At 41.2% G+C, this 22,841-nt stretch overlaps 3 protein-coding genes across 4 annotated transcripts; 2 read left to right on the forward strand and 1 right to left on the reverse strand.

The window, feature by feature from the left end:
• Positions 1-2,090: 2,090 nt before the first annotated feature.
• On the reverse strand, positions 2,091-6,551 carry fam221a (family with sequence similarity 221 member A). The gene is made up of 7 exons (XM_010893002.4): positions 6,011-6,551; positions 5,299-5,472; positions 4,942-5,132; positions 4,570-4,776; positions 4,214-4,315; positions 3,572-3,669; positions 2,091-3,290 (listed from the first exon to the last, which is right to left on the reverse strand). The coding sequence occupies exons 1-7, from the start codon at positions 6,073-6,075 to the stop codon at positions 3,129-3,131; spliced, it is 999 nt and encodes a 332-aa protein (XP_010891304.3). The 5' UTR covers positions 6,076-6,551; the 3' UTR covers positions 2,091-3,128.
• Positions 6,552-6,626: 75 nt separating this feature from the next.
• On the forward strand, positions 6,627-11,985 carry ccdc126 (coiled-coil domain containing 126). Of its 2 annotated transcripts, XM_010893001.5 has the most exons (4): positions 6,634-6,713; positions 6,824-6,935; positions 8,040-8,605; positions 8,777-11,985. In XM_010893001.5, exons 3-4 carry the CDS (start codon positions 8,380-8,382, stop codon positions 9,022-9,024), a joined length of 474 nt encoding a protein of 157 aa, XP_010891303.1. In that variant the 5' UTR covers positions 6,634-6,713; positions 6,824-6,935; positions 8,040-8,379; the 3' UTR covers positions 9,025-11,985. The 2 variants fall into 2 exon arrangements, with proteins under 2 accessions (XP_034150711.1, XP_010891303.1); XM_034294820.1 differs by having other exon boundaries at positions 6,627-6,935.
• Positions 11,986-13,737: 1,752 nt separating this feature from the next.
• On the forward strand, positions 13,738-22,593 carry tra2a (transformer 2 alpha homolog). The gene is made up of 9 exons (XM_010892998.5): positions 13,738-13,917; positions 15,514-15,647; positions 15,811-15,964; positions 16,521-16,583; positions 17,727-17,915; positions 18,433-18,548; positions 18,833-19,027; positions 19,175-19,245; positions 21,806-22,593. The coding sequence occupies exons 1-9, from the start codon at positions 13,882-13,884 to the stop codon at positions 21,814-21,816; spliced, it is 969 nt and encodes a 322-aa protein (XP_010891300.1). The 5' UTR covers positions 13,738-13,881; the 3' UTR covers positions 21,817-22,593.
• The last annotated feature ends 248 nt before the right edge of the window (positions 22,594-22,841 follow it).

Raw genomic sequence — 22,841 nt, forward strand, 5'->3', positions numbered from 1 at the left:
CTTGGACTTAATAAAAACAGTAAACCCTCCCCATGACTGAAATTAAAAAGGCATGACCCTCCCCCATTTCCCCTCCCCGTCTCATCATATGAAATTCCGATGGCACCGGAAATAAAAATGTCAAGTTTAAAACGTAGAGCGCGTTGCCCCCAGATTGCGGGCCTGCCAAAGACAAAGGTAAAGCGGTATTTCCGGTACTTTTTCAGCTGCAGTGGGAAGCCAAGCTATTTGGTGGAGGAACTGTATATAGCCTTGAGCTTCATCATAAACAGGGACCTTTTAGATATATGAATCCTTCGTAAATATACATTCAGCTTGTGGTTCTAAATTAAGTATTTCAAATGTGGGTATGGAGGTATTTGTGCGTATCTTGATATTGCTGTCGTGACATGCACATGAAATCAGAGTGTCAGCTTTCAGACATGATTGCTTCCACTAGCTTCCTCTTGGGCTCCAGACCAGGAGGACACAGGTGCACCCGTATCAACCATGTACCCCACCCCACCCCACCCCAACAGCACCAGCACACTCCACAAACACCTGTTTAGTGTGCACACACACCAACAAAGACACATGCACGCACGCACGCACGCACGCACGCACGCACTTGCACAAGACAACGACTCAGAATGACGCCACATTGACACATGTGACCGAGTTCAGTGATGCAACTACACCAATCAAAGGCTGATCCAGTGTGACTTGGCGCCACGGCCAACATGCAGAGAACATTTGAGTGGGCGTGTATGCTGATGAGTTCCCCATTAATCTGAATCTCTATGAAAACATTAAAGTGTGCCTGTGAAAGAACATTGCTTGTTGTTCCATTTGAACTCTGGATTAAACTTGTTTTCATTAACTCTGATCCGCCGTGAAAAATTAGATTAATTCGTCCTAACATCTAAATGCATACTGATACAGTATTTAGTCTCACGGTAGCTCTTCAGAAATACATTTTTCGTTTTATTCTGTTCATCACAATTGTTACATCACAAATTTTCAAAGCTTTGTGCGTATTTATGTCCAATCCTCATCACTTGGGTGTGTGTGGTATCATCAAACAGATTTGTGTGTATGCATATGGTCTACTTACATACATTGCTAAACTGAAATCATTTTTAAATACATTTTATGTTATATATCCCTATACACTTCAGAATTCATCCGGCTGGTTCTGTCTTCTGTCACATCATCAACAAACATTTGTGACCCAGTACCATTGGAAGCCATGCATGACCATGCCATCACACTGCCTCCACCGTGTTTTACACATGATGTGGTATGCTTCGGATCATGAGCCGTTCCAAGCCTTCTCCTTTTTTCTTCCCATCATTCGTGTACAGGTTGATCTTAGTTTCATCTGTCCAAAGAATGCTGTTCCAGGACTGGGCTGACTTTCTTAGATGTTTTTTGGCAAAGTCTAATCTGACCTTTCTATTCTTGAGGCTTATGAATACTTTGCACTTTGTGGTGAACCCTCTGTATGTGCTCTTGTGAAGTCTTATCTTCATGGTAGACTTGGATAATGATATGCCTACCTCCTGGAGAGTGTTCTTTACTTGGCTGGATGTTGTGAAGGGGTTTTCCTTTACCATGGAAAGGATCCTACGATCATCCACCACTGTTGTCTTCTGTAGACGTCCAGGCCTTTTTGTGTTGCAGAGCTCACCAGTGCGTTTTTTTCTCCTCAGAATGTATCAAACTGTTGATTTGGCCACTCCTAATGTTCCTGCTTTCTCTCTGATAGTTTTTATTTTTTGCAGCTGAAGGATGGCCTGTTTCACTTGCATTGAGAGCTCCTTTGACCGCATGTTGGGCCTCACAGCTACAGCTTCCAAATGAGAACATGCCACACCTGGAATCGACTCCAGACCTTTTACCTGCTAAACTGATAAAGAAATAACAAAGGAATACCCCACACCTGTGCATGAAACAGCTTTTGAGTCAATTATCCAATTACCTTTGTGTGTGCCTGCTTCCCTCCTTAGCTTTTTAGAAACTGTTTTATTGTAAACTTAAACTCTCATTTTATTGTAAAACTATATCACATTTCTAAACTCCATCATTGTACACAAAACATGTTACTTATTCAATGGTCAATACATTACCATCAGGCTACATCCTAAAATGCAATCATAAATGCTATGCTAATTAATTTTGCCAAAAGAATAAGAAGGGAATGAGCATAAACCCAAAAAGTCATCCACCCATGCCATTTAACCCTTCCATCTGAATGTTGGATTAAATAAAATCTATGTAGCTTGTTGAATTCCCTAAAGACTTTACTCTTTCTACTGTGTAAGACCACATTGTAAACGCTCATTTATTCATGCTGCGAGAATAAGAGATGGTACATTCCAAAAGTACAATATCAACAAAAAAGTTTAGATCCATAAAGCCATGTAAGTGTGAAGAGACCTCTAAATTAAGCATTGTTAGCCTCAGTTAGCTGTTGTAATGACATTGGAAAAAAACACCAAGAACAAGTATTCAAAACAAAGACACTCATGTTTTCCTAAAGAGCAGTAAACCTGTAGACAACTCCACATTATGTTCATGAATAAGCCAATTGCATTTTGTTAACAGAAGGAGCATAGCTGGGAAGGTACTTAAGATATTTGATATTCACATTTGAGTTATTTAGCAAATACTCTTATCTACAGACTTACAGTTAGTGATACATTTTGTATGGAACAGTGTAAGTTCTAAGTTCTTGACATTATTTGAGTTACTGTAAATAACCAGTACATCACTGATAGGCCACTCTGCTTTCCATGTTTTTATCTGCAGTAGATTACAGTAAGGGCATCCTGATCAATAAAATGAATGTATTCCTCATATCCATCTATTTAATCATAAAATGAAAGTAGAGCCAATGTTTTATGAAGTGAAATTACCAACACACGAAGTCAACAAAGAGACTGAGGTCAGAATAGAAAATGGGGTTGTTAAAGATTCAAGAGGACTTTGAATATATACTTGAAGCTGTAAAAAATAGTGTAGTCAAAAACTGTAATGTTTATCAACCGAGAAGAGACTGATCATAATGGTTTTTGATTATCACTTACACAGTGAAGTTCTATTATGATCTTTAATGCAATAATGCCTCAAACAAAGCATGTTTGGTATTAACTATCAGTCCTCTTCTCCAATTTGGAGGGCTGTTTGGTATGATGCCTCCTGGATAGGGAGGTGGTTGGTTTGGTTGATGTTCTGCAGACTGGTTTGGTAGATTGCCATCCTCTGGAAAATGATGACGTCTGTTTGACAGCCATATTTTCAGCCTTTACCTAAAACAGACATTTTTTTGTCATGTGCTGATTTAAGTTGCACATTCAGAGCAATATTTTTGAAGACAGTGAGTAAACCAGAATCAGAAAATATCCGTTGCACAATAAAATGTGACGTCTACATTGAATAGGATTGTTGTGTTTATTTCCTGCACTGCTCTTTCTACTACTGCTTCATTTGTCTCTAGCCCACACTTCACATATTTTTCTCTTGCGCACCACAAAAAGGTTGTATTGCTCTTTGCTGTCCTCTAGTGTCCTTTTTAGAGCATTGTCCTCACCCTCTCCTGGTAGCGTCTCTCAAAGTATGCCATGTCTTCCTCCTCTCTGGTCCGGAGGTCCGACACAGCCCTGGTCACAGACATCACTGAGCTTCCCTCTTCACAAGAGAGGGAGACATGCACTATTCATTTAATGCAATTTTGTATGAGACGTCTCTTTAGGATCTTCACATAAGTCGGGATAGACAACGTTGCTTTCGGGGGAAAGCAGACACTTCATATTTTTTATATAACCAACCTGGAACACCAGCTGTGTTAAATGTGGTCAATCAGGAATGGATCAATTTGGTCAGGTGTGCGACACTCCAGATATAGGGTTGATTACCTTTTTTCTATACAATACATATGGCAATGTTTACACAAATTTCTGTTCTTTTTTGTGCCAATCAGCTCTGACATTTTTTGAATGTGAATCTGATGTGAATGTGAATCTGTTACGAAGAAATCTAATTCCACTGGGCAAAAGACTTCGTTATTAGTTGGCCGACGTCAGTGAATGCAATCCTTCATCTGAATGATGAATCGCATCCTCCATTAAAACTAGAATGTTCCTACAAAGCAGACAGTGCTTCCACGGCATTCAAAGGAGACATTTGTAATGCTGTTTAGACAAAGTCTCTTATAACGAGGCTTGGTTCTGACCTGTAAATCCTGAAGCTGGTGCTGCTCCATAGGCTTTCTCAAACACATGCTCCTGGAATGCTTCGCCTCGGTGAGACAACGGGACACAAAGAGGTGAGGCTCCTGCATACATACACACATGCACACGTTTGACTTTTTCGATCCTTGTGAGGACTGCAACATTATTTTTCCTGCGAAGAATTTTGTGGTGCTCCCAACAGGTATGGTGAAACAAAGACACAAACACCATTAGATATCGCATATCGTTAAGGCTCAGATTGGATTAGATACATTTCTACGGTATAATTCCACTTGAGGCCGTCTCTTGTCAAAGAGAATGTGATGAGTGTGTCATTGTTTGTGCCAGGTAGTCTCACCTGCCCCACTGTCATCCAGTCTTAGGTACCCATCTGCCAGAGAGCTGAACCCCGTCAGACCACCCATGGCTGCATACGGAACATCCTTTCCCACGGGCCGACCCCGGGCCTCCCGCTCTGTCCTTGTCTCCACCAGCGTCTGATGGTCGGAGCTAGGCTGGCCACAACCACAGGTGTAGGGGCTCCAGAACCCAGAGCAGGAAGTACCTAAGGAGTGAGATTGAAGAGGTCCCACAAGCCTTACTCTACCTGGCCTATAGGACCCAGACACCACATGTAAAGCAAATATCAATACAAAATTTGGAAGGTAAGGACGCTAAAGAGGTGCATTTCTTGAAACAATTCTTTAAAGAGGGGACAATGGAGACTCACATTTCCTACACACGTGTTCTGCGGTCTCGCTGTGGTCGTGGGCAAAGTGTTTGCACCTGCAGCGTACAGGCTGAGATCCATTCAAGTGAAGGAACCGGTAAGCTGAACACCGACACCCTTGAACCTGGCAAGGTAGCACTATTGGACGCTCTGGGGGAACCACGTCGAAGTCTGTCTGATGTTGCTTGAACCTGGCCGGGTTTAACCCGAGACAGTGGTGGGATTAAGGTGGGTAGCTGGAAGGTTGCTTGATGACTCTTTGCAGGGGTCATGGTGCACTATTAGTCTACTAGTGGAGTTCACAACTAAATAGATGATCTAATTACAGTGTTGTATTATAGATGGGCGATGTTGTACCTGTGCGTGCAGAAACAAGGTGTCTCTGGACCGATGAGTTTACAGTCTATTCCCCCTGGCACTCCAAAGCTAACATACAGCCTGTTCTGTAGTCTCTGTGGAAACACTGCTCTCTTATAGTCCTCATATTCCTCTGGGGAAAATAGCCTTCCTCCATCATCTTCACCCACAGTTCTGAAACATAACAATGAGTGTCACAGCACAGGGGTATCAGGAAATGTGTTTTCTGAAAATTATACATTTTCTCCTAACTAGCAGTGTGGGGACCGGGTTTTTGTTACATGTTTAACTTCATAATTACATCTGTTTAATTTATATAGTCCAGTTTGCTGAGCAATATACTGCTGCAAAATACACAGACTCCATAAAAGTTGCCTGAAGGCAAATATCACAAAGCAAATAAGCAGAAGACAGTCAGGTGACGAGGAACTTTATAGCAGTGCTCTAGGCTGACTATAATTCTAGATGAAATGTTTACTGGCAAAACCTTTAAACTTGACACTTTCAAAACATTATAAAAAACTAGCTGCTAACGGATTACTGCACCTGGTAAGCACGTTATGCATCTTCATATGGTATGCTTTGGTTTTATTTATATCTTGCCTGTTCCCTTTAAAAATGGATTGTGTTGCAATCGTTATGCCTTTGATAGTATATTGTAAACCAGATTTGCTTCTCTTTCAAAGTTAAATAAACATGAAAGAAGACTAACCTCCTGTATTCCAGATAGTCGTCCACTGCCTTTGACAAAGTTTTATCAAGACGTATCCTCTCCATTATATATCAAAAGTTGATGTTATTTCATAAACTGTAGGTTCAAGATGACCTAACGCTCATATCCGGTTCAGCACTTGGCGTCCAAGTTGCTAAGCAATCTGCACCTCTTCCCACTACTCTCTCCCTCCCTTGCTTTTGGAATGGTGGTAGGCTTCTTTGTAAGCCATTCATTAATTTGTTTTTTGGATTTAGGACATAGATGAAATGCATACAAATCAAATAAATAAATGTGCATACAAATCTCAAGACAAATCAATAGTTTCATGTATAGGCAAAATTCAGATAGATACCTTCTAATAAACAAGGTTTCGATTCTACAAAAAAAAGTTTTAAATATATTATGCATTTCCCATATATTATATATACGGGAAAAACCGATGACGCAAATATACACAAAATCGCTAGCCGGTTTTTTGTGAAACCGATGAACCAAAGATGGTGTATTCTTTGTTAAGATATTTGGCTTAGGTGGTTCACCTCTTAAAAATATAACATGAGCATAACCATCAGTTCCGGTCTACTTTAGGTCTGAACCCTAAAAGAACGAAGAGCTGAATGTCTCGACTTCCTTTTCCGTCTCTGGTTGAACTCGATACTTATTTGTGATCAAATCTCAACACAGGCTTGCAAAAGATTATGTAATTATGCCACTTTAACTTCGGGACATCTCATTGATTTGTATTCTATTATTTAGTTGTTATGAACAGTGCTAACAGCAAGCTATTACAAAAACATCTCCCCACCACAGTTACATTTCGGTCTTTGCTGTGTGCTCTGCACTCTCTGAACCGTTTTGGAATGGGATCGCATTCGCCGACCGACAGTCCGAACAGAATAATAATTCAATAGAAAAAATCCAGGTAATATAACGTGTTCCTTTCTAGCTAGTATGGACTGACTAATGTTGTCGAATAATATTTGACATGTGAGACGCCATTATCACGTCCGTTTTACTACTGTACTGTAGATAGCTGTAAAGACCAATAGCAACGTTAATCGTTACGTAGCTACTGGAGCTAGCTGGTACCATGTTTACGTCATGCACGCGATCAATAATCCATCCAAACTAAGTTGTCTCTAACCTAGCTAGTTTTATATTTGTCTAACGTTAATGGTTAGCTTTCGTTCTTTGTTTCTCCAACAACTGTCGTGTCATGCACTAACGTTAACTTTTCTTTCCAGGCTCTAGCCTGAGCCAAGCTTTGCTGGGTTACTTAGTAGTAGATGTTGATTGAGGCACGGGACACCTGACGTGAGCTCTGTAGGTCAAAGTTTCAATAGTTTTTGGCCTCAACTTCGGCGTTAACTAACACTGCTTTACATGGGTGTGTGGGCATCCAATTATTATGCCTGCAGCACAAAAGATAGCCGCAAATGAGTCGTTGTTAACGTACTTTTTGTAAAGAACAATTTTGATTACCTGCATAATCACAAAAGACCGTAGACTTGGGTCCATTCCATTGTCATATTTGACTTATGCATGTAGGATGGCTAGGTGTTTGCCAGTCTTTTTCAATTGCATCCCATTCTCTGGGTTGTATGTCATGTGCCGGAGTGTTAATAGATTGTTACCTAAACAGGCAGTACCTGCTACTTAGGCAAACAAAACATCTCTTATGGCTTTACATTCATGACAGCGAGCGCATATTTATTCTTGACAAAAAAAAAGCCTTGCATTAGAAAAGCTGTGCCATGGATTGTGAAAGTGTTCCATCTGTCAATGGAGCTGGCCGGGCAGCGTAAAGGTCACAGGAGGGGCATGTGGGTGTGACAATAAACTGAACCCAGGCTTTCGTTACCCCTCTTCATAATTTATTCCCTTCCACTCAATGTCTCTTGTTCTTTATTTGCTCCCTCAATAGGATGTGCCACTCCCACAGTCATGACACTGCAGAAAAAGAAGGCTGTGTCATGGATTCGCTGTGAAACGTGGTTCAGATTACTTATGTCTCTTTCTCTTTCAGATCTTACCTTAAATTGAGGCAGCAATGTACGTGTTTGAAAACCATAGTTGACTACCAGGTGTGTGTAGTGTTTTTATCCTAATACTCATCAGGACCATAACCCCAGCCCTATATCCCCTAAACCCATCCCCTCTAAAACCATTTCCGGAGTCCTTAGACCTATGTCAGTCTTTGGCCTGACTAGCACCAACTTCACACACGCTTAGGCCCAATACAACTACCTTCCCTCAAACCAGCCTCACCTTACCTGCCCACCCCCCAGCACCCACCCTCTACCCCAACCCTCTCTCCTGTCCCACCACCACCACCCATCTCCAGCCCCACGTCCAGCCCCAGTACCATGCTCGGGAGGAACATGTCCCAGAAGCTGAGCGTGCTGCTGATCATCTTCGGGCTGGCGTGGGGGCTCATGTTGCTGCGCTACACCGTCCAGCAGCCGCGCCACCAGGGCAGCGCCGAGCTGCGCCAACAGATTCTGGAACTGAGTCGACGCTATGTCAAGGCGCTCACTGAGGAGAATCAGAATGTACCAGGAGGACCACAGGGCACTTCAATTGCCGGTTACGGTAAGGGTTGCCCAAGTCCTGAAGCGTGTCATCGTAGTGCTTGACATGTGCTTAATAGGAGATCCTAATGCTTGAAAAGGTGATCCTAATGATTGAAAAGGAAAACCTCATTTGCATTCCACTTAAACAGAACTTCTTTTGTATCCCCCTCTTTCTCTCACACATCCACAGCTGATCTTAAAAGGACCATAGCAGTGTTGCTGGACGACATCCTGACACGCCTAGTCAAGCTGGAGGGGAAGCTAGAGCTGGTGGCCAACACGTCAGCCATTAACTCTTCCCATTCTGCGGGAGGGGCCCTTGCCTCTGCCACGGGGGCCTTGAACAAAGCCACTAAGAAGGACACGCCAGGAAACCGCCGCCTGGAAACCCTTGGCCTCCCTCCACACACACCCAATAGACCTCGCCATGGTGTGTAGTAGTGTGGCTGGTGATTTAGGCCTTGTGTACATTGCGTGTCTATGTTAGAAGAGTATTCTTTTTTTTTTTGCCTAAGGGTAGTCACTGATCTAATAAGGTGCTTGGTAATGTGAAAACCATAGAGATGGAGAACTTTAATCTGTGTGTCTGTGCTTTATGGCCAGCATGGACAATGCCGTTGAGGCTATATCCATTTTTCAAGTAGTACATTTCCTTTTTCATGATTGGCTAATCCATGACATGACACCAACTGGATCATCACAAAGTATCAGTCGAAGTTCCCGTCCCGTACTGTTCACTGCATTAAAATGGAAAAATAAATCAATGGCAATGTCCTTGCAAGATAGAATTTCCCCAGATATTCTTTATTTCCATCTCTATGGTAATTTTCAGTGAGGGAGTTCTATTACTGACCAGGGTTACCCAGGCTGAAGGAAGTTAGTGTTGGCTACTTGATATTTAAGATGGCCATGGTACATGGTTTCCAGATGACCGTGTAATAAAGCATGTGTTGTAATGAGTAGGATTGAAAAGAGATGATGCACCATGCTGCCTGGTTGACAACATGACCACTTCGCACGGATTACTGTTCAGTTAGATAAGTTATGACTTAATGGGCCATGGCTGTTTTATCCAGGCTTTGATTCATAGAACTCCCTCATATATCCTCACATTTACAGATCAGTAATTTTCTCAAAGGAAGTAAGGGAGGGAAAATGTAAAAAAAATAATTAACTAGGTCATTGAACTTAACTGAACCCTGTGAAATGACTGGCTACCGGTTCGTTTCCAATATACTTAATGGTAGAATTCTATTTTTTTACAAAGACATTTTGAGCACCTTTTTTAATACTTTCAGTCATGTACTCTCTTATGCTTGAATTTTAGCTTCCCTTGTTAAGGGTTTCCTCATGGTCGGTTCTACAAACAACGGATGTCTCTCAGGATGTCTTTGTGCTCAACATCAACATTGTAGGAAATGGACTGTCTCTGTAGTATTTTTAAGCAAACTGATGATGGCACTCACACCCAGATATGATTTACCTCAGACATAGACATACACATTTGCAATACTGCTTCTAATCTCATCCACATCAAGATGCTGAACTAAACAGTGCAGTTGTGGTGGTTTGGAAATATATTTGAATTTGCTGCAGCATCTAGGCCCAGTTTTTCCTAAAGTTAGCTTTCTGGAGGTTGTCTGCATACAATTAAAATGGTAGAATAAATAGAACAGAGAAATCATTGACTTGAATAGGGACACCGTTCTTTTGATTTCTAGCAATGAATCTTATCCAATAGCTGAAATCCAGATAAATACATTGGGAAAAACTGAGCTCTGGTGCTTAATATACAGATTTGGAGAGTCCCTTTTTGGATATATATATATATATATATATATATATATATATATATATATATGAGAAATAATTTACCTGTTGTACAGCAGACCTTTAAAAGGATAAAATGATAATCCAAAGAATGTTATTTGCACTCTCCTTGAAGGCTTTAGAAATAATTTTTTACTTCAACCAGATTATTATTTTATAGTATGTCTGTATAATTTGAATCTCAACTAGATGGTGATTATCAAATAATTGCTATTTTTCCAATTCCTGCTCAGTCTCTATTCTCTTTTACAACTCCACCCAGACACTTGGTCCAAGTTGGTTCCTCGTTGCAGGGACTCAACAAGGCCTGGATTGTTTCTTAACCTGACCAAGAAAAACACCTATTAATAGGGATTTACAGACAGTTTTATGTCTTAATTTTACCCTCTGAATAAGTTGATTGCCAACTGCTTACACTTTGTTATGTGATCACTGTGTAATGTGATCTTTTGATATCACATTACACAGTGACTGTTAAATACTAAAAATGCTAAACCGTGCATCAACCAAGTGGCACAGAATACACTTTGATTTAAAAATTGTGCTCCTCCCTCACTGTTTTTACCCATAAATGTTACCGTAGTCCAGTACGCTGCGGTTCAGCTCACCCTTACACCCTCAGTATGTGTGCATATGTTCGCTTAAGATAGGTGGAGAATTTGGGTGCTGTCCATGCTGTTGGATCTGTGATACTAGACAATCAATTAAGGGTTAAGGATTGGTTTGGAATTTCACCTGTCAGTGGTCCAAATGTTATTGATGTCAGAGTAGATGTTATGCTTTTCTTCCTTCCTCTCAAAGATCTTGATTTACACCTTGCATTTGTCCTTGAGGTGATAACATGTAACTGACCTACTGAAGAACAACATCACATTACACTGTACACTGTAATACACTGTTGACCAAAGCCAAGACTTACATGATAATATCTCAAATTATATTTTAAATTGTATTTATTTACATCATTTTCTATCAACTATTTTCTACCTTATGCCACCATTTGATTAAATGCCAGTTTTCAAATAATTTTAATTATGCATTAGCTGAAATTGTGGGTGACATTTTCAAGTTTGAAAAAGTGAAAAATACATACAGATTGGAGCCTGTTCCTGCAGGTATAGAGCTTTTGCCCCGGGTCCTAAAACAATGCAGTTGGTTAAAGTAACAAATTGTCAACTCAAGTACCAACTGATGGTAAAGGATATGGCGACACCTGACTGGGAATATGACCCTGAACAGTCCAGCTAGTTGATCATCATCATGCTCATCATCATGCCATCTGCTAGAAGTGATGCTAGTTTCTGCAATTTTTTTCTGTTATTTGTCAAAAGTCCCTGCTTCTTTTGTCAGACCCATTGAGTTTTGAGAAATTTGTACTTGTATTGACCTTTTGCCTCATAGCTTTGTCAAGGTTTTAGCTGGCATGTTTGAACTCAGCCATGTCTTCCATTGCTTTAATTGTTCGTAGGGAGACCCACATAAAGTGTAACATGTCAGCATTTTGTTCTACAACTGAACCATATTGTCCTGCATTTTATTAACAACAAATAAAAACAAATTTACAAAACATTGATTTTTGCCCTGTATTTCAGTCAAACATGTTCATATTTCTGTGTCGGTAAGCTACATATTTGTCTGCAACTGTCCCACAAAAATCATCCAGTTTTCTTGGATTTGGGTATTTCAAATGTGGTTAAGATATGCAGTGGCATGTGCTTTATGCCATGGGCAGATGCTGCCATTAATCTTGAGTTGGTGTTTTTTGTAATAGCACGTATTGATGTTCTCCCGTGAGGCCTCCCTTACCTTCTGGTCTGATGGCATGCATTCAGAATGATCAGACCAGCTCTGTACAGTTCTTACCACTGGAGATTACTTCTTCCATTTTTTACTCTGAGCATGGATGAGCGGAATGGAGAAAGGTGTTCTTATTGGATACTTGGAATAATGTACTCTTTACCTTTTTCAGGGTTTTTTATTCCCAAAGTTGGGGATGACCTAAGATATAGAAATCCATGGCTGTGCTGTCTACCATTATCAGTATACTGCTAAACGAAATACTAAAAGATTGTTTGGGTGTAAAATATCTAATGATCCTATAGGTAGATTTGCAAATTTTCATGTAAGATGATGGGATGAGCAGTGTGTATTTAAAATACAAGGATTGACAGTCACAGCATTTGCAGTGGCTTAATGCAGTGAGTATGATCTCATTTGTCTCTGTAGGACAGATTACTTGCTGCTGAAAGCCAGAAGGGAAAATAAACTGTTTTCACATGGAAGGTTTTTTGGTAATGATTGACCTTTACTCCCTGCCTGCCTCCATCAGCCAGGGGACAATCAATTATATTTCCTGTATGCTTTTTAACAGGGAGAGACATAGGAAATGGAAAACAGTACCAGTGTGCAGTGCCCTGGCAGGCCTTTTATAAGAAAGAAGTTTAAACTAAACCACTGGAGGATGTGGTGAGGTGGCACCAGCTGGTGGCATCACCCTTTTCTTCCTCTGCTGCCCAGAGCTGCATTTCTGTGGCCCTTTTATCCTCCCAACAAGATCTGATTGGGGCAGGTGTGTCTCCTCAAGGGGTAGCAGCTGGGATGTGTTGAATAGCCCCGTTTTGCAGCCATGGGTTCTCTGTGGGTTGTTGGCCCAATTCTTATTGCCATCAGTCATACGACCCACCAGAGTTGTGTCTTGATTAGAGAAGTTTTCAAGCTGGGGTATTCAACTCTTACCCTACAAGGTACAGAGTCTGCTGGTTTTCTGTTCTACCTAATCATTAATTGCACCGACAAGGAACGGTTTAGGGCACGCAGCACTCCAGTGCTTTGGGGTGAATAGTTTGAAATGTGATTTCCCACCCACACTCTCTCTCTCTCTCCCTATAGGTATATGTTTATAGGTGCTGATATTAATACAACATTCTAAATATGTGATCAATGTGACTGCAATACTGGTTGCTTTGTTCGGCGTGTTTATTCTTTGAATAAACATGGATGCTATGCGAGTGAAGGGACAGATGCGCTCTACGTGAACCGGCAGAAATTCGCGATTGGTTGACGCGTTGCATCAAAATCTGCAGAGCAGAGACATCACAGGATCCGAGATAGACTGCTCAAAGCAAATCGCTATTGTGTTTAACCCGGCTGCAGTCTCTGGTCTGCTTATTGTACCCGCCCCTCGAAAGAGTGAGACGTCTTATTGGCAAAACTGTGTTTGACCTAAAAAGAACAACCAGTGAGACGTCTAGCCCTGCCTTGATAAAAAAATATATGGGGCGTGTCTTCGAGTGGCCTGTTGTTTCCTGCTTGGTCTCGGTGCAGATGATAAACAGAGACTGCTGTCCTCCGCCATTTTCCACCACTTCCAGGCTTCAACACGAAAAAGAGCAGTGGCACAAAGGAGGACACTCGCTTGTTCAAACTCGTAGCTAACGTTAGACATATTGTTCATATTATTGCAAAATGAGTGACATTGAAGATGGGAACTTTGATGGACGAGTAAGTATTAGCGTTGCAATGGAACGTAATTCTTAATGCTTATCTTTATCTTTTTCTAATCTGAATGACTGATGATAGGTTGAATAACTAGCTAGCTTCGCATGTTAATTAGCACATTGAACAGCTAGCTAACTAACTGCAATCAAGAAAAATCGCTATTTTATAATGTAGCTACCTAGAAGCTGGCTTTTTAGTTAACTAACACTAGCGTGCAATCTATCATGTTCCGTAAGAAAAATCAAATGTACTCAAAAATCGAATTTACACCTGTAGCTAGCTAACTAGCGGTCTTTCGCTGTTGTCCATCCGGACTGTGGCGAACAATACAACCACTAGCTAACTAGCGTGTTGTAAGCTAAGTGTCTATCATCGTCCATTATGATATATCTCAACGAGGTTTATGCTACTGCTAGCAATTCTGCCCCGACGCTAGCACCCATCAGTAGTTTGCCAACTCTTACGTTTGCTCGCGTTTATCAATGTATGGGTTTGACTTGATTAGCTAGTATTGATTCGACAACACCGAGACATGAATCATGTACCGTCTGATAGATATCAGGTAAGTTTTGTCGTATTACAGTTGTTAGCTACCGTGAACATCTGTGCTTCGACCCACCCTTCCTTTCCCTTTGTCAATTATATTTTATAAAAATCCGGTAGTTAAAGTTCCCACTGTGTAAATGTACCCAGTTTTATGCAACCATGTACAGTATAGCTAAACTGTTCCACTCATTATCACTGACCTCTCCATTACCCTTCTGAGATGAAAGGTTTAACACTATTTATACAAGTCAAATACTTGTTCCACAATAGATACAATGTAAACATATTTTTTTTTACAAGATCTTTATTTTTCTATAAATTCATGATCTTTAATTGTATTGAATGTTCTTTTTTCATTAAGGTTATTGATCGTGAAGGATTTGAAGAGTTTTATCCAAGAATGTGGAAGACAATATCCAAGAATAAACGAAGGCTTATGAAAAACAGTTACAGAGCAGAACATAGAAGTGGGAAGGGGAATGAAACTGGAAGATTGGTGGTCAGATATAGAAGCACTTGCAGTGTGTATGGCTAAAGGTGAAAATGATTTCTATTTGGGGAAGAGAAAAAAAAAACCTGGAATCAGAAAACTGAAAAAAGAAGAATGACGAAGAACAGTAGAATTCCTGAGAAAAGGGGGTAGAGCGTATAAAGAATCTGGAAGAAAGCATGAATGTGTCCCTAGGTTAAGTAAATGTATGGTTTATGTTCCAAGTGTCTCTACACAACTTTGCTCCCTTTCTGTAGTTTAAAAATGCATGTTTTTTTTTTTCCTCTTGGTTACTCCGGTAGAAAAGAATTAGACATGTTAACATGAGCTTACAGGGTTCTAGAATATTACTAAGCCAAGTAAAGGAGTCGTTTAAGTCTGTTTCTCTATCACATGTAAAAGACATGGTGGAGCACTAACCTTTTCCCCTCCACAGAGTATAATCTCTAGTTCTTTACCGTATATCTTGATGTTGAAAAGTTGCCTGCGTGTTTGTGTCTCTTTTTGAGTAGTGTGTGTATGTTAAAGAAGCGGCCTCTAACACACTACTACTGTAACATTAGGATTCTCGCTCCCCATCCAAATCGGATCGTGGCAGTCCGGTTCGGGTGAAGTCTCCGAGCAGATCTGGCTCCCCAAGTCCATCCCGGGCCTCCAAACACTCAGAGTCTCGATCCCGCTCACGCTCAAAATCCAGGTACGTCTGTACTGCTGTTATTAGCATCAGAACCCACAATGATACTTAACTAAGAGTAAAAATAAAAAATATGTAATTTTTATATTTAGGGGAAATTATCGTGCTATAGATTAACTTTGAAATAAAGACCCCCCCCCCCCCCATGTTCCTATCCACTATCCAGGTCTCACTCTCGGAGGCACTCTAACCGGCATTACAGCCGCTCTCGCTCCCCCTCCAACCGGAAGAAGTCTCGTTCCCGGTCATACAGCCCGGAGTACCGGAAGAAGAAGAGCCCGAGTGTGTCCCCCAACCGACGTCGCCACACCAGCAGCAGAGTGAGTGTCACATGTCCACAGTCAGGATGTGACTCTCCAACTCCTTTCATGTATTTCTTGTAGCCCTTTGCTGGCACGCATCATTCATATAGTTGGGGTGATTTAGTTCACTATTTAATAGTATATATTTCAAACATCAGAGTTACGGTGGTGGCCGGGAGACCCTCCCTTAACAGTTGCTTCGGAATGGTTGAACTCAAACAGTTTTGGAATTTGAATTGAGTTTGCTTCATCCTATTAAAAAATGTGAAAATGTCAATGACTTCTCCAGTGGCATGGTAGATAGATATTTAAAAACTTGTTCCTGACTGTCTTCAATTCTGATTAACCAATACCCTGATAGAAGATACAAAAGATATTTGCTTGCAGCTGCTACTGGGTTTATTTTGGGTGTGTGTATACAGATAGTTTGATGGAAAAAATATAGCGTGATACCAGGTAGTATTCCTGTCCTGTGCCTGTCCTGAACCCTCCTGTATTTTGTTACAGGAAACGGTATGATGTGACTTCTTTAATAACCCCTTTATATTAACCCTCCCTCCCTTTATGTCAACAGAGCCACGACTTCAAAAAAGATACATTCAGTCAGGGAGCAGGAGGTGGTGGTGATGATGCTAGGGTATGTAGACCTTCTTACCTTGATACAGTCTACATGGACACCGTGGTGAGTGGGATATATTGAGAGGAAGGTGGTGTGTGGAACCAGTCCAGGCTTGCCTTGAATGGGAGGATATGTTGTCCCTCTAAAGATCAAGCTGTTACAACTGGCTTTAAAACCTGCTTCAAAAGGGGTTATTAAACTGTCATACAGTTTGCCAAGATTGCCAACGTCAGCTTATCAAAAAGTGGTAAACATGCTTGCGGTGTAACCCAGCTTGGTGAACCGTCAAACACGTTGGGGTAGTCGTGGAAAGAGGCACTGAATTAGTGCACTCTAAAGCGCATCATAGTGTGACTATAAACATCAGGTTGCTCCGTCGGCATGACAAGTTGACAACTGTCCCTCTACTCCAATCGCAAAGTAGACCGCCCCTAAACCCTCAGTCCTTGAAATACTGGTACATTTACAATTTTAAATTTCCCCAAGCATCTCACAAGGAGTCTCACCAACCCGGGTTTGAGTCAGACACAAAAATTGTAGTGGTATAAATTTCATTTGACACTTCCCGGTCCCCAACATTAGACACGTGAATTCAGTTTGCATTGAATTGTAGGTGATATCGACCCTGACGCTAAACAAGTGCAGCGGGGCATCTTTAGCAAATTGGACCGGCACTTAAGATGGCAATGAAAACTGCATAACATTTAGTTGGGGATTCCCTGAGGGGAGAGTGGCTGGGTCATTGCTTAGGGGCCATCTAATTTGAGAAAATGGAGTCCAGCCTCTGCTTACTGCTCAACCACTTTAAACGGGTGTGGAGGTGTAGGGGGGAGGGGTGGGTGTACTACTATACTTGTTTGAACCAGATGTCTTCACTAGTATAGGAAACATGGCAGATCATTAATAGTGGGGACATTGTGCCCATCCATGCTTGTTAAAATGTCTATAGTTTTTAGGCTTGTGGTTAAGTTTGGGGTTTTAGTGAGGAAGAGTTTATGATCAGGCTGACGATTTGGTTTAATCACCAGTCCTCACTTGGATAGTAAAAACAATGCGTGTGTGTGTGTCTTAAAGAGCTGCGATGGTGATGCCTTGCTTGCATGTATCGCCTAGTGGTAATGTCTATTAGCTGCTGTGAACTCTGACCCTTTTGACCTCCAGGCCAACCCTGATCCAAACACATGTCTGGGGGTGTTTGGGCTGAGCCTGTACACCACGGAGAGGGACCTGCGGGAGGTGTTTGGCCAGTATGGCCCGCTGGCCGGTGTCAACGTGGTGTATGACCAGCGCACTGGGCGCTCCCGTGGCTTCGCCTTTGTCTACTTTGAGAGGATCGCCGACTCCAAGGAGGTACTGGACAGAAAGCGCTGCCTTTACCTCGTTTTCAGATTGTGTGCATTTAGTTGTTCTCTCTTTATATTTTCAACTTGGTTAGGAGGGTGACATCTAAGTCACTCAGTCAGACCCCCCCCATGGGTTTTGTGAAGGAGCGGTGATAAATCAAGGGAATTCATTGGTTAATTAAGGCAGCGTCTCAGTTGGAAAACCCTGTATTAATAAGTAGTTTGTCATGAGTGTTGGTTTTTGTTCATTAGGTCACGCTATAATATTAAAAATAACCAATGGTTACTTTGCTGTTGCAACTTATTTGAATGATTGTGACGGTTGTTTGGCGATTTCTCAAAAACACCACCAGGTGTCAGTGTAAACCTCATAGTCACACATAGTACAAGTCACACTAGGAGCTTTTTACTGTAATTGTAGTGCAAGGTTGTTCACGGTGTGCACATTTACAAGGAGACCCCTGTCTTGGGGGGTTTTCAGAGTGACTGATTCCAAACTGCCGTCTTCCCCATGTTTTCCCCAGGCGATGGAGCGAGCCAACGGCATGGAGCTGGACGGGAGACGTATCCGGGTGGACTTCTCCATTACCAAGAGAGCCCACACCCCCACGCCTGGCATCTACATGGGCCGACCCACGCAGTGAGTATAGGAGGGGGAACCTCCGTGAACTATGCTGAAGTCCACCTGTGTTAATGGCCCTCTGTTTCTGTCCTTTTGTGTATGTCTGTTGAACCTCATTGGAGTCCTTGATCTTGTGATACCGGGGATTGTATTACGTAGTTCATTGAATGTTGTGGGTGGTGTCTGAAAAGGCATGCCGCCTCCCATACATTGCCTCGGGTGTGGTTTCTGACACAGACGGGGATGGTGTTTCAGGTAGACTCCAGCTGGGGCTGACCACGACTTGTTTTCCATTTCCTCAGTAATGGTGGTGGTGGCGGCGGAGAGCGGAGCGGTGGTGGAGGCGGGGGTAGGAGGGGCCGGGACTCGTATGATCGATACGACGATCGTCGTGGTGGTGGCGGCGGCGGCGGCGGTTACGATCGAGGATATGATCGAGGATACGACCGCGGATACGACCGGGGATACGACCGATATGACGACTACGACAAGTACAGGCGAGTAGCTTCCCGTTGAAGTTCACGCTGTCAGGCGTTTGGTACAGATGTAATGCTTTTACAAGGATAGATTTGTTCCAGTTAAAAGGGAATGGAGGAAGTGACCTGGCCGGTGCTCCCACTGACTTGACTGTGTTTCTCCTACAGTCGCAGGCGTTCTCCTTCACCCTATTACAGTCGGTACAGGTCCCGCTCCAGGTCCCGCTCATACAGCCCACGTAAGTACATAACAGAACCATGTGGAGATTGGCTTTATGCATGGGACCAGACTAGGGCTGCACGATTTGGAGAAAATCTAGAATCGCTCGATTTCTTTGACAAATTTTGCAATTACGGTTATGATTTTCTGGGTGTGAACAGCGTAGATAATCTCACTTAAAAATGGAGATAATAGCTTTCATAGTGTGCTGTTGAACTGAATACAAACCGAGTTAAAGTTCAGTGTTTTCTATTTTATACTTATTACCAATGTGACGGTGCAGCCTGTGTCGAACTATTTGTTAACTGCTCGTTTAATGCGATGGCATTTGTGCCGTTACCATAGCTAGTTAGGTAGAATGTCTCAGCCTTTGAGGTATATTTTCTCCCATATGAAGTTTGTTTGTAGGCGTTGACATTGAAGCCAAAACGTTTAGTAACCATGCTGTTGTGTATGTGGGACAATATCTTGGTTCCACTCGCTAACTTGAAGCAGACATCTTCGCTAGCAGTTTCAGTGTTGATTCCAACTAATGTTGAAAAACCAAGTTTTTTTTACTAAATTTGTCCAGGTATTTAAGTAATCTACTAAAAATGTATGCGGAAAATGGGATAAGTTGGCACTTTGGATATTGCACTTCGCAATTTAGATTCTATTTTGATTAATTGTGCAGCCCTAGACTAGACTGACCTGTTTGTTACAGAGGATTATTGTGTAGCATATGCATGACCATGCTAGCAGTTGACAACCATCAGACAAGATCTGATTACAGAATCCCAACATTGAAGGTTTCATTTGAGTTTTGGATTTACTCTACACTGCACACCAGTGGTTAACTAACTGAAATAACTTAACAGTTCAAGGCTCAAATTAACCCTATATGTTCGAGGTGGATAAATGACCGTGGTTAAAAAATAAATAAAAAAACTGTTTTATTTCAAATGTAGTTTTTGAAATACTCAAATTTGGAACATAAAATGAATGTTGTGGTTTAGCCTGCACATTAAAAGTCCAGAAGTCTGGTGTGAATCAGACAATGCAACGTGGGGAAATATATTTGCAACTGCTTGAATCATTCACACTACGAATGTTACTTTGAGATTCACAATTTTTTCTCTGCAGTAGCTTTTCTTATGTAGACGTAGCTGCTGAAGGATCGGTCTCTAGCTGCTGAAGTTAGCCACCTTAGTTTTAATGAAATGCTGCCTGTTTGCTCATTAAACAACATGGCTATATGTGAAATGTTGCAATTTGTCATCAAAGCATGCTTGCTGTGTTTATAAAATTATAATAGTCCTATTTTGGTAAAGCAGTTCACATGCGATGTGCTCTATCGCCAAGCTTTGTTGGCGCAATACTTCGCAATATGTCAAAATAAATATATCTTGCCTAGATGTTGTTAAAATGTTTGTATAGCATATGACTGTAAAGAGACCTTTTAATTTGAGCTGTTAACAAAGCAATTGTTTTGGCTGATTTGTAATATTTTTTTTTTCTTAGAAGGTGTAAACAAGCATGAAAGGTCAGGCAGTAGGGTATGATATAGTGATTACACATGTAACCAACGCTCTATGTACCAAGTGTGAGTAGGATTTGTCTAGTTTCCAGTGTATTCATATAGTAGCTAGCAAGAGTAGGTTCCAGCCAAGCCTTCTCCTTGTTGGGGTTAAGGGGCTGGTCTGGACTTGTGGAAATATACAAGTTCATAAATTTAGGTTGCTGCAAATACACATTCTAGGTATACTTAGTTATTTTGGATATCACCTAGGCCTCTGATCAGGACTATTTTCCCAGGGGGCCATTAAAGCTTATAAATGATACATCTCTTCTGTCTCAACTGTTTTATGTAAGATATGTATTGACCCAATTTTATTTATGTTTGTGTAAAATATATATTTATAATATTTAACCAAAGGATTTTCCACCAGTACTTACATTAGGGAGTCAAAAAATAAAATAATGATGCTGATCAGTAGGCTACAATGACGTGTTGCTCACTTTAGCATCCTAGTGTGTGACAAGTCCAGACGTGTGCTTCCTATCCTAGAGAAATACAAATTATATCTTTGCTTACCTTGTCCTGATGTGATGCCTTGAACATTGTATGACTTACGGCAAAGGGTAAAAGGATTGACAATTGGGTCGCACCTTATCGGCTAGTCAGTAATCAACGCGCAGTAAACGGCATGCCATATATCTGTGCCTTGCGTGTGAGGAAACACTTGTTTGGACAGGTGGATTTTAACTCATTTTTATTTCTTAGGACATAAAGTTGCCTATATGTCCTATTAAATAGATTGTGGGGCTTAGGGGAACAAAATTCAGTTTTATAACACAACCCCATTTTCAAATCAGGCAACCCACATGCAACTCCTAGTTAGGGAAACATTGCTGTTCGGTCACTGCTTTCCAAATTGAGGTGCTACTCAATGACCAAATGTATTTTCTTTGGGTTGGTGGGAGCCGTTAGCACGGACAGCTCCACTGTGTGCCGCTGTGGTCCTCCAAAATGTACATAGTACTGAGGATGTCTGTGTTACAGTTACAGCAAGCTAAGATTGTTCGTTGTCTCTTCGCAGGACGATATTAACAAACTGCAGTCAAGATCCAGCTTTGCTTTTCTTCGTTTCCCACAGTGGAACGAAGCTGTTCGGGGAAAGTTGTCACGCTAAAGTGTATATCAACAGACGAACCTCCTCTGCAACTTGGCACGGAAGTCTGTTTGGTGGGAGAGTCTTTTGTTTACGTGCTGTGGATGTCTCAATTTTTAGACTACAATGCCTCCATATTGAGTGTGCTGGGCCAGTTAATTTTTTTATTTTTTGAAGATGTCTACCTGGATTTAGCTTATTGGATTCAATCCATAGAAATATGAGAAATAGAATAGACAAAGCATTTACTCAAATTGGTGTTGTCGTTGACTTAAATAACTGTTCTATTCATTGTATTTCCATCCCGTTAATCCCCTATGATAGACGAAGTCCAGGTAGATAACTTTTTAGATAAAATCAGCTCCAGAAAACTTAAGTGGTAATGAAACTTATTGGCCCTGTTTGAATACCTTTTTTATGCACTTTTTTTGTCCCTAATCACTGATTTAAAAGTGACTGGATAAGTGCTATCCATTGGATTAATTTCAGCAATTCAGCTTTTTTTGAGCTCACTGGTTCCTTGAAGAAAAGGATATATTCAAACAGAGTCACTGGTTTTAGCAGTGGGAAGACATTAAATTTATCAGTGGTTGAAAGAGGGTTTTCATTCCTGGGTCACTTCTTTGAGTAGAGGATGTTGTTGAGATCCCTCCTGAGATTTTTATTTTGTTTTATTTTGTTTCTTTTTATGAAAATAAAACACATTTAAAAATGTCTAAGTGTGTGATTGTTTTTTTTAATACTGAACTGAGAGTTATGCTGTGACAGTTATTCGGATTGTTTGCACATCAGCATAAGCAACACACAGGTTTTGATTTGAATAACTTCAAAAACACACAGCTAGTCTTAATCGACTTAATAATTAATATCCACTTATTTAAAAAATTGAAAACTGACAGATTTGTCGACTTGCCTGTTTATTACCATTTGTTTTCCGGATCACCATTTGTTGCTGGTGTGTTGA

This window comes from Esox lucius, chromosome 10 (genome assembly GCF_011004845.1).
Source record: "Esox lucius isolate fEsoLuc1 chromosome 10, fEsoLuc1.pri, whole genome shotgun sequence".
Lineage (NCBI taxonomy): Eukaryota > Metazoa > Chordata > Actinopteri > Esociformes > Esocidae > Esox > Esox lucius.